The sequence below is a fragment of the Panthera uncia genome, chromosome C2 (genome assembly GCF_023721935.1).
Source record: "Panthera uncia isolate 11264 chromosome C2, Puncia_PCG_1.0, whole genome shotgun sequence".
Taxonomy (NCBI): Eukaryota; Metazoa; Chordata; class Mammalia; order Carnivora; family Felidae; genus Panthera; species Panthera uncia.
In genome coordinates, this window is record NC_064810.1 from 124,164,160 (window position 1) to 124,178,320 (window position 14,161).

At 36.1% G+C, this 14,161-nt stretch overlaps 1 protein-coding gene across 6 annotated transcripts in view; it reads right to left on the minus strand.

The window, feature by feature from the left end:
* The window catches only part of PPP2R3A (protein phosphatase 2 regulatory subunit B''alpha), a 210,769-nt gene that overhangs the window by 70,829 nt on the left and 125,779 nt on the right, over nt 1-14,161 (minus strand). For all 6 annotated transcript variants that reach the window (XM_049628797.1, XM_049628793.1, XM_049628795.1 and 3 more), the window contains one exon: nt 6,999-7,073. In XM_049628797.1, coding sequence (XP_049484754.1) covers nt 6,999-7,073 — 75 coding nt within the window. The remainder of the gene's footprint in view (nt 1-6,998; nt 7,074-14,161) is intronic.

The following is a 14,161-nucleotide window of genomic DNA, read 5'->3' on the forward strand; positions in this document are numbered from 1 at the left end:
ATCATGCTGTACTTTATATTCCCATGACTTATTTACTCTATAACTGGAAGTTTGTACCTTTTAACTCCCTCTTCACCCATTTTGCCCCACCTACCCCCTGCCTTTGGAAACCACCAATCTGTTTTCTGTATCTATGAGCTTAACTTTGTTTTTTTTGTGTGTGTTTTTGGATTCCACATATAAGAGAGATCATACAGTATCTGTCTCTGACTGACTTATTTCACTTAGCGTAATATTTTCAGAGTTGATCTGTGTTGTTGCAGATGGCAAGATTTCATGAGTTAAGGGTGCCAACCCTGGCCATGTGTGCAGTTGAAACTCCACATATACCTTTTGACTCCCCCAAAACTTAACTACTAATAGCTTACTGTTGACTAGAAGCCTTACGAATAACAAAAACAGCTGATTAACATATATTCTGTACATGGTATATGTACTGTATAACTGTATTCTTACAATAAAGCTAGAGAAAATATTAAGAAAATCATAAGAAAGAGAAAATATATTTACAGTGCTATAAAGAAAATCTGCATATAAATGGACCCATGCCGTTCAAACCCATGTTGTTCAAGGGTCAACTGTATGTATATACCTCATCTTCTTTATCCATCCACTGAGGAACACTTAGGTTGTTTCCATATTGTGGCTACTGTAAATAATGCTGCAATGAACATGGGGTGCATTTATCTTTTTGAGTTGGGATCTTTTTTTCTTCAGATAAATACCCTGCAGTAAAATTGCTGGATCATACAGTGATTGTATTTTTAATTTTTTGAAGAATCTCATACAGTCTTCCATAGTGGGTGAACAAATTTGCATCCACACCAACAGTGCACAAGGGTTCCTTTTTTTCTACATCCTTGCCAACACTTGTTATTTTCCTGTCTTTTTGTTATTAGTCATTCTAACAGGTGTGAGGTGATATCTCATTGTGGTTTTGATTTGCATTTCCCTGATGATTAGTGCTGTTGAGCACCTTTTCATGTACCTGTTGGCCATCTGTATGTCTTCCTTAGAAAACTGCTTGATAAATTAATGAGGTTTGAGAGTTGTGTAACAAAGACTTTCATATTGTACCTGTGATAAAGACATATGGGTTGGATTTGTAGCTAGTTGAATAACTCTAGTCAGCATTGTAAGTAGCAGATGGATGCCAACCCAAGAAAGGTCTCTAATTAGTATTTCATATAAATCAGTACTGTTGTTTGTGACTTACAGATAGACAGATGGCATATAAAGTGTACAGAAAACATAAAACAGAGAAGGGTAACTATATTCAAAATTATTGTAAAGGATACTATTAATTTAGTAATTTTTACTCTTGAGGAAAAAGTAAGACTAGAGTGTACCTGTGACCATGATCTGAATGGCTGACTATCAGGTGGGAGAAGCAGCTGATTTGTCTCTGTGTTGCACCAGAAGCACAACTAAAACTACTGGATACTCCTTACACTAAAATGCTTTAAAATAAGGGGCGCCTGGGTGGCGCAGTTGGTTGAGCGTCCGACTTCAGCCAGGTCACGATCTCGCGGTCCGTGAGTTCGAGCCCCGCGTCAGGCTCTGGGCTGATGGCTCGGAGCCTGGAGCCTGTTTCCGATTCTGTGTCTCCCTCTCTCTCTGCCCCTCCCCCGTTCATGCTCTGTCTCTCTCTGTCCCAAAAATAAATAAAAAACGTTGAAAAAAAAAAATTAAAATAAGTAAGAATTTCCTAAAATTAGCCCTATGAAGCAATGGGTTGTATAAAGTAGTAAGGTTTCTTCTCACCACAATTATTTAAAACAGGATTCCTGCATTAGATTCAAGCTAGGACTAGCTGGTATGTAAATTCTCTATTGGCTCCAATCATTCAGAATCTGACTTGAGGTGCTTCAGGGCAGAAAATGTGGCTTACTCAACAATGCATTCTTAACACTAGCTTGGCAAAAGTTCATATAAAAAAGATGGAGGCTTTTTAGCACAGAAATTATATATATGAAAATAAACATTAAGAATACCATTGATCATAGTTCCATGACTCCTCTCTCAAGTAAAAGTCAATTTCAATACATATTATTACACCAAAGTTTTATATGTTGATTATATTTTTATCCTTATTATTTGATTTTGATTATCAATTTTCTTAACGTTTGAGTTTCCTACCAATATTTCATATTTATATACTCTTCAAATATATTATTTTGGGATGTACTGTGTTACACTTAAAATCATAAAGTTTTGATCTGTATTTATTTTTGCTTATTATTCATTTTTTGAAAGAATTTTTAAAATTAATATTTTGACTGTTAAGCATTTCCTATTTTTAGCCCCTAACTTACTTATCTAATAATATTAAAAAATGTATTCCTTTTCCATAGTCTAAATCTCTTTATTCAGTTGCCCCACTTCATCAGCACGTTTATTGGTTTCCACATTACTGATTCAGCATTTTAGCTTATTTAGGTAAGGATACCATCTAGTGGTGAGAACATGTAGCTGCTTGGTTCTACATCAATTACCCTTGTTTTTCCCCCTAATTTTGTTCTACAACTCTTAGGTAAATAAAAAAGAAATGAATCCCAATTTTAAAACTAGTAAACAAAATTTAAAAATTAATAATAGTAAGAATAATTGTTTATTAGCAGTGAGTGGAATGAAATTCGACAAATTTGTTTTTACCACGGGATCTCCAGTTAACTTGATAGTTTGACTCTTAAATCAGTTTCCTTTCTTTTGCTTTGTACCTATTGAGCTGGAAACCTCTAATTTACAAGTATAGGTCACCAGGAATGCAAGTAAGTGTGTGGTGGCTCTATCAGACAGGTTTTGACAAGTGGATTGGATGAAGACAAAGAAATTAGAGATTGCTCATTGTAGGTAACCTAAATGCAGATGAACAGACTCAAATGCTGGAAGCATGGTTCTTCTACCTGACAGGAAGTGGTGAAAAGATTCTTAATCCACTCTGGTTAATATGGCTCTGAAAAGTATTTCTTCATGGTCTTCTGCAGAATGTGGACTTAAAAAAAATCTAATACACATTTCTTCCTTTCTCTGTCAAGAGGAGAAGTTCTCAAGGGGAAAGAGGCAAGCTGTTAGTAATCAGCAGTCTCCACCACAATTTAGTCATCTTAGGAAATATCAGTACATTGTCCTCAGCAATTAAAATCCTGGCATTTTGGTCTGAAGTGATGGCTTCAGGCCAATCAAGACATTGAATACATTGCTAAGACATCATCAGAGGAAGACAGAGAATGTCTTTGCTGCCAGCACCAATATCACACAGAAGTATTTTCAATCTCATTGCTTATTTTAAAAACTCCTATGAGCACCTCTTCCCTCAGAAGTCAGCATATGCCAGTTAGGATAAGCAGTATCTTTTATTCACTGGCAATTTCTTTGCATGGCATGTGAAACTGCAAACTCAAGACTGTAAGTTGCTAGTATTTCCAATTTTCATTTCCATTCACTTTCAAGAGACTTATTTTTCAAATGCTAACTTGTCTCTGGAAATAAAGAAGAATACGGAGTAATTTTGGGTGCATTCTCTTGAGTAATGATGTTCTTTTTTCTGTATGCATAGTTGGTGCTCTGTCCTTCCGTCTAAAAACAGCTGGCAAAATAATTAACTAAACAAATGAAAAGCCTTTTCCTATAGCACAGGTTTTTAGTGATAAATAGAAATAAAAAGTTGACCAACTTTTCTTCATCATATGAGTGCCACACATAAACTAATATTTGAGTCATACTTTGTGTCAGTTTCTTTCAACTAAACAAAGTAAAATAACTGAATAATTCTGACACGCAAACAAAAGAATATACTAATTGTTCTACATCATATGGCACTGAGATTATATAACATTCAATAAATTAATTTAGATTTTTCTGAGATAGCTGTCTTAAATTTCAAGCTTGATCTTCCTAAGTATCTTAGAAATAGCATGATCTGATCAGTTTTTGCTACGAGCAGGATAGAGAATGATGCCTCTCTCATTCACTTTTATGCCGTTAACAACATTTCATTAATTTCATACTAGAAACCCTATTTTGCATTTCTTCTAGAAAAACTCACTGTACTCTGAAGTAATGCATAAGTTCCAATGACTTCATGCCATTATTTGACCAGATTTCCCAACAGAAAAGGCACTGGGGAGAATAGATAACCAGTCCTTTAACAAAATTCTGTTTCCAGATATTCATGTGATACATTTTATATGCATTTTCTTTATTTATTTAATTTTTAAAAATGTTTATTTATTTTGAGAGAGAGCGAGCGAGCATGAGTGGGGAAGAGCAGAGAGGCAGAGAGAGAGAGAGAGAGAGAGAGAGAGAGAGAGAGAGAGGGAGGGAGGGAGGGAGGGAATCCCAAGCAGGCTCCACACTGTCAGTGCAGAGCCTGTAGCAGGGCTCTAAACTACCCAGGCGCCCCTGCATTTTCCTTTTTTAGATGGCACTATGAAGTTATCACAATAGATGCACTTATCTTAGTACACAGAGATTCATATTCTACAGTCTCAGTTGGATCTTGTTTACTATTTATGATATGATGCTGTTTTGAATCACCCTGTTATCATTATTTCATCACAATTGTTTTATACTTTTGTAATTCTTTTTTTTTAAGTTCTTTATTTTTTAAATTTATTTTTTGTCAGAGAGAGACAGAGCATGAGCAGGGGAGGGGCAGAGAGAGAGAGACAGAAACAAAGAATCTGAAGCAGGCTCCAGGCTCTGAGCTGTCAGCACAGCCGAATCGACTGAGCCATCTAGGTGCCCCAGTATTTCTGAGTAATGATGGATTTAGTTTTGTGAATTGGGGATAAAGAAGCATAATAATAACAGAGTATAAATTTTAAAGATATAAATAATATGCAAATGCCATGAAAATGTGTGAGCAGAGATAATTAATTGTATTCTGTTAAGTGACCAATTTAGTTCTCTTTGTTCAATGATTAACATGACAGAATTTCTAGGAAAATATGAATTATATGTGAACAAAACTGTTTCATGGCTTTTTATTCTGAAATTATAAAACTTCCTGGAGACCACTTGCTAGATGACCACAGACCATCATGGGTCCAAGGATCATACTTCAACAAATAGAAGGTGTAGGGAAAGAAAATTTATCTCTACTTTACAATTCTATTATTTAAACATCTTTTCTAAGAATAAATTCCAATAAAGAGTTCCTCTGTAGACAGAATTTTCTGAATTGGTAGAAGGTTGAGCTGGATTATCTCTAAGATCTTTTCCAGCACTTAAGATTTTAAATTATGCTATTAATATGCCCTGGATTTATAGAACAATCAACAATCAGAACCAATAATTCCCTATGGGATTGAAGCCAGAGTTAATGTGTAGAATTCTTAAGCATATATAATTTCATTTATTCACTCAATAAATACTGTGTATCTAATATGTGCTAGTCCTTATTCTAGGTATTGGAGATTCTGCAGTGAAAGATATAGACAAATTCCCTGCTCTAATGGAGTTTCTACGACAGAGAAGGAGAATTTAAAATTTAAATATCAGATGATATATGAGCTAAGAAGAAAAATAAAGCAGAACAAATGAATAAAGAGAGAGTACAGGGGTGGGGGCAGAGGGAGAAGAAGGGTGAAGAAGAAAAGGCCTCACTAATAAGGGAATATCTGAGCATATAGCTGCATGAAGTAAAAGAGCAAAGTCATGCAGAAATCTGTAGGAAGACTATTTCAGGCAGAGGAAAGAGTAAGAAAAAAGCACCTGAGGCAGTGGAGTTGGTTTGTTCCAGGACACCACTATGGCCAAAACACAGTAAAGGAGGGGCAGGGTAATAGGAGAGATGAGATTACATATGTTGTAAGGGTGTCTAAGGGTGTGTGTGTGTGTGTGTGTGTGTGTGTGTGGGTGGCAGGGGTTTGGGGGGGGGGTGGTATTAGGGAGAGTCTTGGCAAGGAAGAATGTTGGCTTTTACTCTGAGATGGAAACCACTGGAGGGTTTGAACAGAGGAGTGACATGATCTTACATTTTCAAAGGATTACTCTGCTTTGTGGGACTTTAGGGCAATGAAGGTATAAGCAGGAAGGCCAATTAGAAGTAATCCAAGTGAGAAACAAGGGTGACTGTACCAGGGCAACTGTGGTGGCAGGAATTTAGTACAGTGGTGTGGTTAACAGTCAAAAATAACTTGAGATAGTCTTAGAAGACAGTGACACCTTCTGGCTCAAAGAAAGACTTACAAAGTTTCACAACAGAAGAGAGCCAATGTAAAAGCCAAGAATGAAGTTCCTAAAGGAGAAAAATGGTAGTATTCTGTAGCTTTACAGAACCCAAGATATTCATGGTCAACAAAAAGTACCCTGAGAAGGTTCTCCTCAGAGGGGATGCCTTGTAATATTATTTGAAGATGTGAGCCAGATACAAGGGCTATCTCGCTTGAGTGTGGCTATGACAGAGGGGTTTGTCCTGGGGCTCATCTTTGGAATTCCTCTAAAGATACTCTGGGAGCTTGGGCAAAGATGCCGATGTGGTTGCAATGTGCACTCCAGGTCTGTGTGCTCTGACTCATAATTCATGCCTTGCCTATGACTAGTCAGCATGTTCTGTTAAATTCTTATATGATTTGTTTTCTAATTACATGTAGCTATTTCTCATTATCATTTCCGGTTCTAACTTTGAGACACATCTTTTTCTGGGAACGACATATCTTTTTCTGGGAAAGGGTTATGAAATTTCTTTTCAGTATTATTTGCAAATGCTAAATGTCAATATCAATAACAAAGCAAAAAGGTACCTCACAAGACCAGACAGGATGAATATATTACTCTAATTTTGTAGACAAGAGACCTCTTAAGACTTAGTACTTATAAGAAGGAAAATAGACATAAATCATGAATTCAATTTTACGGTACCTTCCTTCCACTTAAAATAATCATTATAGTCCATGTTACTTTTTTCATAAAGATCTGAAAACCTGAATAGTAGACAGTGATAAAAAGGAAACTTGGAGAGTTATATTAAGACAAAAGTGGACGCAGCCTACCGTGGTGATGTAGCGAGAGTGGAATTCTGGAGCATCTTTCAGGAACGTGAGGCCAGGGTGTGTATCTACCACATCCTAAAGAAGATTAAAACCAAAACCAAATTAACAAACACACCAAAAAACAAAATAAAAAAACTAAATGCCAACAGAATTTTTCTTTCCTGTAGAGTAAGTAGCCAGTTGAGCAAACCTGCTATTTTTGGAATACTGAACAATGCACTTAAAATTTAACACTTTATTAAATATAAATTTTATTACAAGCATACTTATGTGTGCTTTTTGATATGCTAGTATACTTCAATAAAACATTAAAATTGTAATTTAACTATATTTGGTGGTTTGTGAATCAAATATCTTAGAGATATGTAATTTTAACATGTCAAGGCATGTCAGGGAAATTCACCACACAGATTCTGGGGTAGGGGTGGTTAAGAGAAATTTACACACACAAGTGACAAGACACAAGCCAACTATAATGATTCTTTCTTAACCTAGAGACATGGGAAATACCTGAGGAAAAAAAATAGCCATGTAGCCAAGTAGTTTGAAATCTATGTTAAATTGTATGGGTCAGCTAATGTCCATCAGAATAACTGTGTGGACAAATCTATTTTTAATTTAGGATTTTAGTTTTATTTTATTTTATTTTATTTATTATTTTTTTTTAATTTTTTTTAACGTTTATTTATTTTTGAGACAGAGACAGAGCATGAATGGGGGAGTGTCAGAGAGAGAGGGAGACACAGAATCAGAAACAGGCTCCAGGCTCTGAGTGGTCAGCACAGAGCCTGACGTGGGGCTCGAACCCACGGACCGCGAGATCATGACCTGAGCCAAAGTCGGATGCTTAACCGACTGAGCCACCCAGGCGCCCCAGATTTTAGTTTTATTTTAAAATCTGCTTTTTCTCATGGAAGACTATTAGAATTTTAAAACCCTGAAATACCATTTTTCTTCTCTTTTTTCTTTTTAATGTTTGTTTATTTTTGAGTGAGAGACAGAGCATGAGCGGGGGAGGGGCAGAGAGTGAGAGAGAGACACAGAATCTGAAGGAGGCTCCAGGCTCTGGGCTGTCAGCACAGAGTTTGATGTAGGGCCCGGACTCATGAACTGCGAGATCATGACCTGAGTTGAAGCTGGACACTTAACTGACCGAGCCACCCAGGCAACCCAACCATTTTTATTTTCTAATTAAATTTTAAAGCACTTTGAATAAACCTGGAAAACCTATTGGAGATGATTACTGTTAATTTAATAACCAGAGGCAACAGCAATGCCAACATAGATATAATCTATTAATTGGTTATAAATGGACAGACATCAATTATTATCGCTTTTCTTTGATTCTTCAGAATGGTTAGCTATACATACCTACCAACACAGTCTCAAAGCAGTGGACCTTACTATTTAACTTTTTATTTGGAAATAATTTTAGACCAAGGGAAAAGTTACAAAAATATTAGAGATTTCTATGCCCTTCTCCCAGCTTTCCATAATGGCAACAACTTACAAACCATAGTATAATGATCAAAACTAGGAAATGAACATCGGTACAATACTACACTACAGACATTATTCAAATTTTACCAGCTTTTCCTTTAGTGTTTTTTTCTGTTCCAGGATCCTAGTTTAGTTCTTGTGTCTCACTGTCTCACGGAACTCTGACAGTTCCTCAGTCTTGTATTTTATGATTTTGACATTCTTAATGAGTCCTGGTCAATTATTCTGTAGAATGTCTCTCAACATGGTTTTGTCTGTTTTCTCATGATTAGATTAAGATTACACATTTTCAGCAGATATATGACAGAAGTGGTATTGTGTCCTTTTCAGTCATATGAGAGTATGATGTAGTTATGTCTTATATCTTGTAGAGTTAATATTGATCACATTTGGCTGAAATGGTGACTGCTGGGTTTGCTATCTTATTTTCCCTCAATAGTTAATAAATCTTGTAGGGGGAGATACTTGGAGACTCTGCTAATATCCTGTTTCTCTGCAAATTTTTGCCCAGTGATATTAGCAGTCATTTGTAGAACCTATGACATTTATACTGTGGTGTTTATTTTGTATTTTCCTCATTATTTCTACATTTATTAACTAGAATTCTTTTGTAAGGAAGAGCTATCCCTCCTCTCCCACATATTTATTTGTTCAGTTCATATCAGTATAGATTCATGGGTATTTACTTTATTCTATGGGTTACAATCCAACACTATCATTATTTATTTTGTTGCTCAAATTGATATTGCTGTGGCCACTGGGAACTCGATCAGGTTGGCCCCTGTGTCCTCTTGACATGCCCCATCCTTTTGCAAGCACTTTTATACTTTCTGGTATCACAACATGGTCCAGGCTCATATTATATTTTCCTTGTTACAATCCTGGAATCAACCCTTTTCCCCAAAGAGCCCTGGGTCCTTTATTGGAAAATGGTATTTAAAAACCATGTAGAAATCTGGGTGCTAGAGGTGCTCATTACTTCTAGGGTGTCACTGCTCCTGGACCCTCTTAGCAGGAAGAACTAGGAATATATGTATGTACAGCAGTCCTCCCCTTATCTGCTGGGGAGATCTTCCAAGACTCCCAGGGGCTGCCTGAAATTACAAACAGTAGTGAACCCTATATATACTATGTTTTTTCCTATACATATGATAAAGTTTAATTTATAAATTAGGCCCAGTAAGAGGTTAACAACAATAATGAAATACAATAATTATAACAATATACTGCAATAAAAGTTATGTGAATATGATTTCTCTCTCAAAATATATCATTGTACTACTGTACTCACCTTTTAACTTGTGATATGAGATGATAAGATGCCTCACGGTGAGATGAAATGAGGTGATTAACTTAGGCATTGTGACGTAGCCTTGGGCCACTACTCACCAACTGACATTATGTCAGGAGGATCATCTGCTTCTAGACTGCAGTTACCTCAATAACTGAATAAATGAAACTGCATATAAAGGGGGAACTCCTGTATACTAATCCACGCATACACACTTCTATTTCTTTCTATATTTATCTATTTATGCTAAAAACTATGTAATCATATAGATAATGGGTTCTAACCACAAGGTTCATTCTAACCTTCCCTCTTTCCTTTGTAACTTTAACGCAACGGCCAACCTATACTGCACTGAGAAACAAATTTACTAAAGAGAGTACAGTATTTGTGCATAGTTCTTTTTGTCGTTAGTCATATGGTATCCAATTAAAATACTGTTTTCCAGGGTTACTTAGGTTAGCTCTCTCCTTCATCCTCTTTGATGTGGTTATAATACAGTTTAGTTCATTTGCTACTGTTTATTATTTTATTCTGAGTTTCTTTACCACAGTTACAGGTTGATTTTAATTCATTATTTCTTAGAGGGAGAGTATTTGAACATTACTATGGTTCTACAAGTCAAAGCTAACATAGAATTGACATCGTAACAATTTCAAGTTCTCCCACTCGTAAAGACCTCTCTCTCCATTTATATAAATCTTATTTCATGTCTCTCAGCAACGTTTCGCTGTTTTTAGTGTACAGGTCTTGCACACCTTTGTCAGATTCATCTCTAAGTATTTAATATTTTTGGGTGGTATTACAAATGGCATTCAATTTCCAATTTCTGTTGCTGGTATATGGAAGGAGAATTGATTTTTGTATTCTGATCACGTCATCTGTAAACTTTCCAAACTCTCTTACTAAATACAAGCATCCCACAAACTTTGACATGTTTTCATTCAGTTCAAGATAATTCTTAATTTTCCTTTTGATTTCTTCTCTGACTCATGGGTTATTTAAAAGTGCTAGTTATCAAATATTTGGAGAATTTTCAAAGATCTTTCATGATTTCCAATTTAATCCCATTAAAGTCAAAGAAATCCTTTATTCTGTGATGATTCAGTTTATGAACTGAATTTTGAAAATTTATTGAGATTTCTTCTATGGCTCAGAATATGGTCTATCTTGGTAAATATTCTGTTTACATGTTAAAGGAACGTGTATTCTACTGCTGATTGGTAAAGAGTAATATAAATGTCAATTAGGTCAAGTTGGTTCATAGTATTGTTCAAATGTTCTATATCCTTATTGATTTCTCTCAACTTGTTCATTATTGAGAGCAGCACATGGAAATCTGCAATTATAATTGTGAATGTATCTTTGCAGTTCTATCAGATTTTACTTCATGCATTTTGAAGGTCTGTTGTAAGGTCCACAAACATTTATTTTTATCTTGTTTTTAAAAATTTTGTTACCTAATATTTTTTTTTAATTTTTATTAACTTTATTATTTTTTAATTTACATCCAAATTAGTTAGTATATAGTGCAACAATGATTTCAGGAGTAGAGTTCTTAATCCCCCCCTCCCACAACACCTCCAGTAACCCTGTCTGTTTTCCATATTTAAGAGTCTCTTATGTTTTGTCCCCCTCCCTGTTCTTATATTATTTTTGTTTCCCTTCTCTTATGTTCATCTGTTTTGTCTCTTAAAGTCCTCATACAAGTCATATGATATTTGTCTTTTTCTGACTAATTTCACTTAGTATCATGTCCTTGAGTTCCATCCACGTAGTTGCAAATGACAAGATTTCATTCTTTTTGATTGCTGAGTAATACTCCATTGTATACATCTACCACATCTTCTTTATCCATTCATCCATCGATGGAAATTTGGGCTCTTTCCATACTTTGGCTGTTGCTAATAGTACTGCTATAAACATTGGGGTGCTTGTGCCCCTTCGAAACAGCATACCTATATCCTTTGGGTAAATGCCTAGTAGTGCAATTGCTGGCTAGTAGGGTAGTTCCATTTTTAATTTTTTGAGGAACCTCCATACTGTTTTCCAGAGTGGCTGCATCAGCTTGCATTCCCACCAACAATGCAAAAGAGATCCTCTTTCTCCACATCCTTGCCAACATCTGTTGTTGCCTGAGTTGTTAATGTTAGCCATTCTGACAGGTGTGAGGTGGTATCTCATTGTGGTTTTGATGTGTATTTCCCTGATGATGAGTGATGTTGAGCATTTTTTCATGTGCTTGTTGGCCATCTGGATGTCTTCTTTAGAGAAGTATCTATTCATGTCTTTTGCCCATTTCTTCACTGGATTATTTGTTTTTTGGGTGTTGACACTGATGAGTTCTTTATAGATTTTGGATACTAACCCTTTATCTGATATGTCGTTTGCAAATATCTTCTCCCATTCTGTCGGTTGCCTTTTAGTTTTGTTGATTGTTTCCTTCGCTGTGCATAAGGTTTTTATTTTTATGAGGTCCCAGTAGTTCATTTTTGCTTTTGTTTCCCTTGCCTCTGGAGACGTGTTGAGTAAGAAGTTGCTGTGGCCAAGATCAAAGAGGTTTCTGCCTGCTTTCTCCTCAAGGATTTTGATGGCTTCCCATCTTACACTTAGGTCTTTCATTCATTTTGAGTTTAGTTTTGTGTATGGTGTAAGAAAGTGGTCCAGGTTCATTCTTCTGCATGTTGCTATCCACTTTTCCCAGCACCACTTGCTGAAGAGACTGTCTTTATTCCATTGGGTATTCTCTCCTGCTTTGTCAAAGTTTAGTTACCCATATGTTTGTGGGTCCATTTTTGGCTTCTCTATTCTGTTCCATTGATCTGAATGTCTGTTCTTGTGCCAGTACCATACTGTCCAGATGATTACAGCTTTGTAGTATATCTTGAAGTCCGGGATTGTGATGCCTCCTGCTTTGGTTTTCTTTTTCAAAATTGCTTTGGCTATTCGTCTTTTCTGGTTCCATACAAATTTTAGGATTATTTGTTCTAGCTCTGTGAAGAATGTTGGTGTTATTTTGATAGGGATTGCAATTGAATGTGTAGATTGCTTTGGGTAATATTGACATTTTAACAATATTTGTTCTTCCTATCCAGGAGCATGGAATCTTTTTCCATTTTTTTGTGTCTTCAAGCTTCTTATAGTTTCCAGTGTATAGATTTTTCACCTCTTTGGTTAGATTTATTCCTAGGTATTCTATGGTTTTTGGTGCAATTGTAAATGGGATCAATTCCTTGATTTCTCTTTCTGTTGCTGCATTGTTGGTGCATAGGAATGCAACCTATTTCTGTGAGTTGATTTTATATCCTCCGACTTTGCTGAATTCATGCATCAGTTCTAGCAGTTGTTTGGTGGAATCTTTAGGGTTTTCCATACAGAGTATCATGTCATCTGCGAAGAGTGCAAGTTTGACCTCCTCCTCACTGTTTTGGATGCCTTTTATTTCTTTATGTTGTCTGACTGCAGATGCTAAGACTTCCAACACTATGTTGAATAACACTGGAGAGTGGACATCCCTGTCTTGTTCCTGACCTTAGGGTTTTAGGTCTCAGTTTTTCCCCATTGAAGATGATATTAGCGTTGGATCATTGATATATGGCTTTTACGATCTTGAGGTATGATCCTTCTATCCCTACTTTCTTGAGGGTTTTTATCAAGAAAGGATGCTGTATTTTGTCAAATGCTTTCTCTGCATCTAATGAGAGGATCATATGGTTCTTGTTCTTGCTTTTATTGATGTGATGAATCACGTTAATTGTTTTGCGGATATTGAACCAGCCCTGCAGCCCAGGTATAATTCCCACTTGGTCATGGTGAATAATTTTTTTAATGTATTGTTGGATCTGGTTGGCTAATATCTTCTTGAGGGCTTTTGCATCCATGTTCATCAGGGACCTCTTTCATTCTTTTTTTTTTAGCTTTTATTATTTATTTATTTTTATGAAATTTATTGTCAAATTGGTTTCCATACAACACCCAGTGCTCATCCCAACAGGTGCCCTCCTCAATACCCATCACCCACTTTCCCCTCCCTCCCACCCTCCCCCCCATCAACCCTCAGTTTATTCTCAGTTTTTAAGAGTCTCTTATGATTTGGCTCCCTCTGTCCCCCTTCTTTTTTTCCTTCCCTTCCCCCACGGTCTTCTGTAAAGTTTCTCAGGATCCACATAAGAGTGAAAACATATGGTATCTGTCTTTCTCTGTATGACTTATTTCACTTAGCACAACACTCTCTACTTCTATCCACGTTGCTACAAAGGGACACATTTCATTCTCATTGACAAGTAGTATTCCATTGTGTATATAAACCACAATTTCTTTATCCATTCATCAGTTGATGGATATTTACACTCTTTCCATAATTTGGCTATTGTTG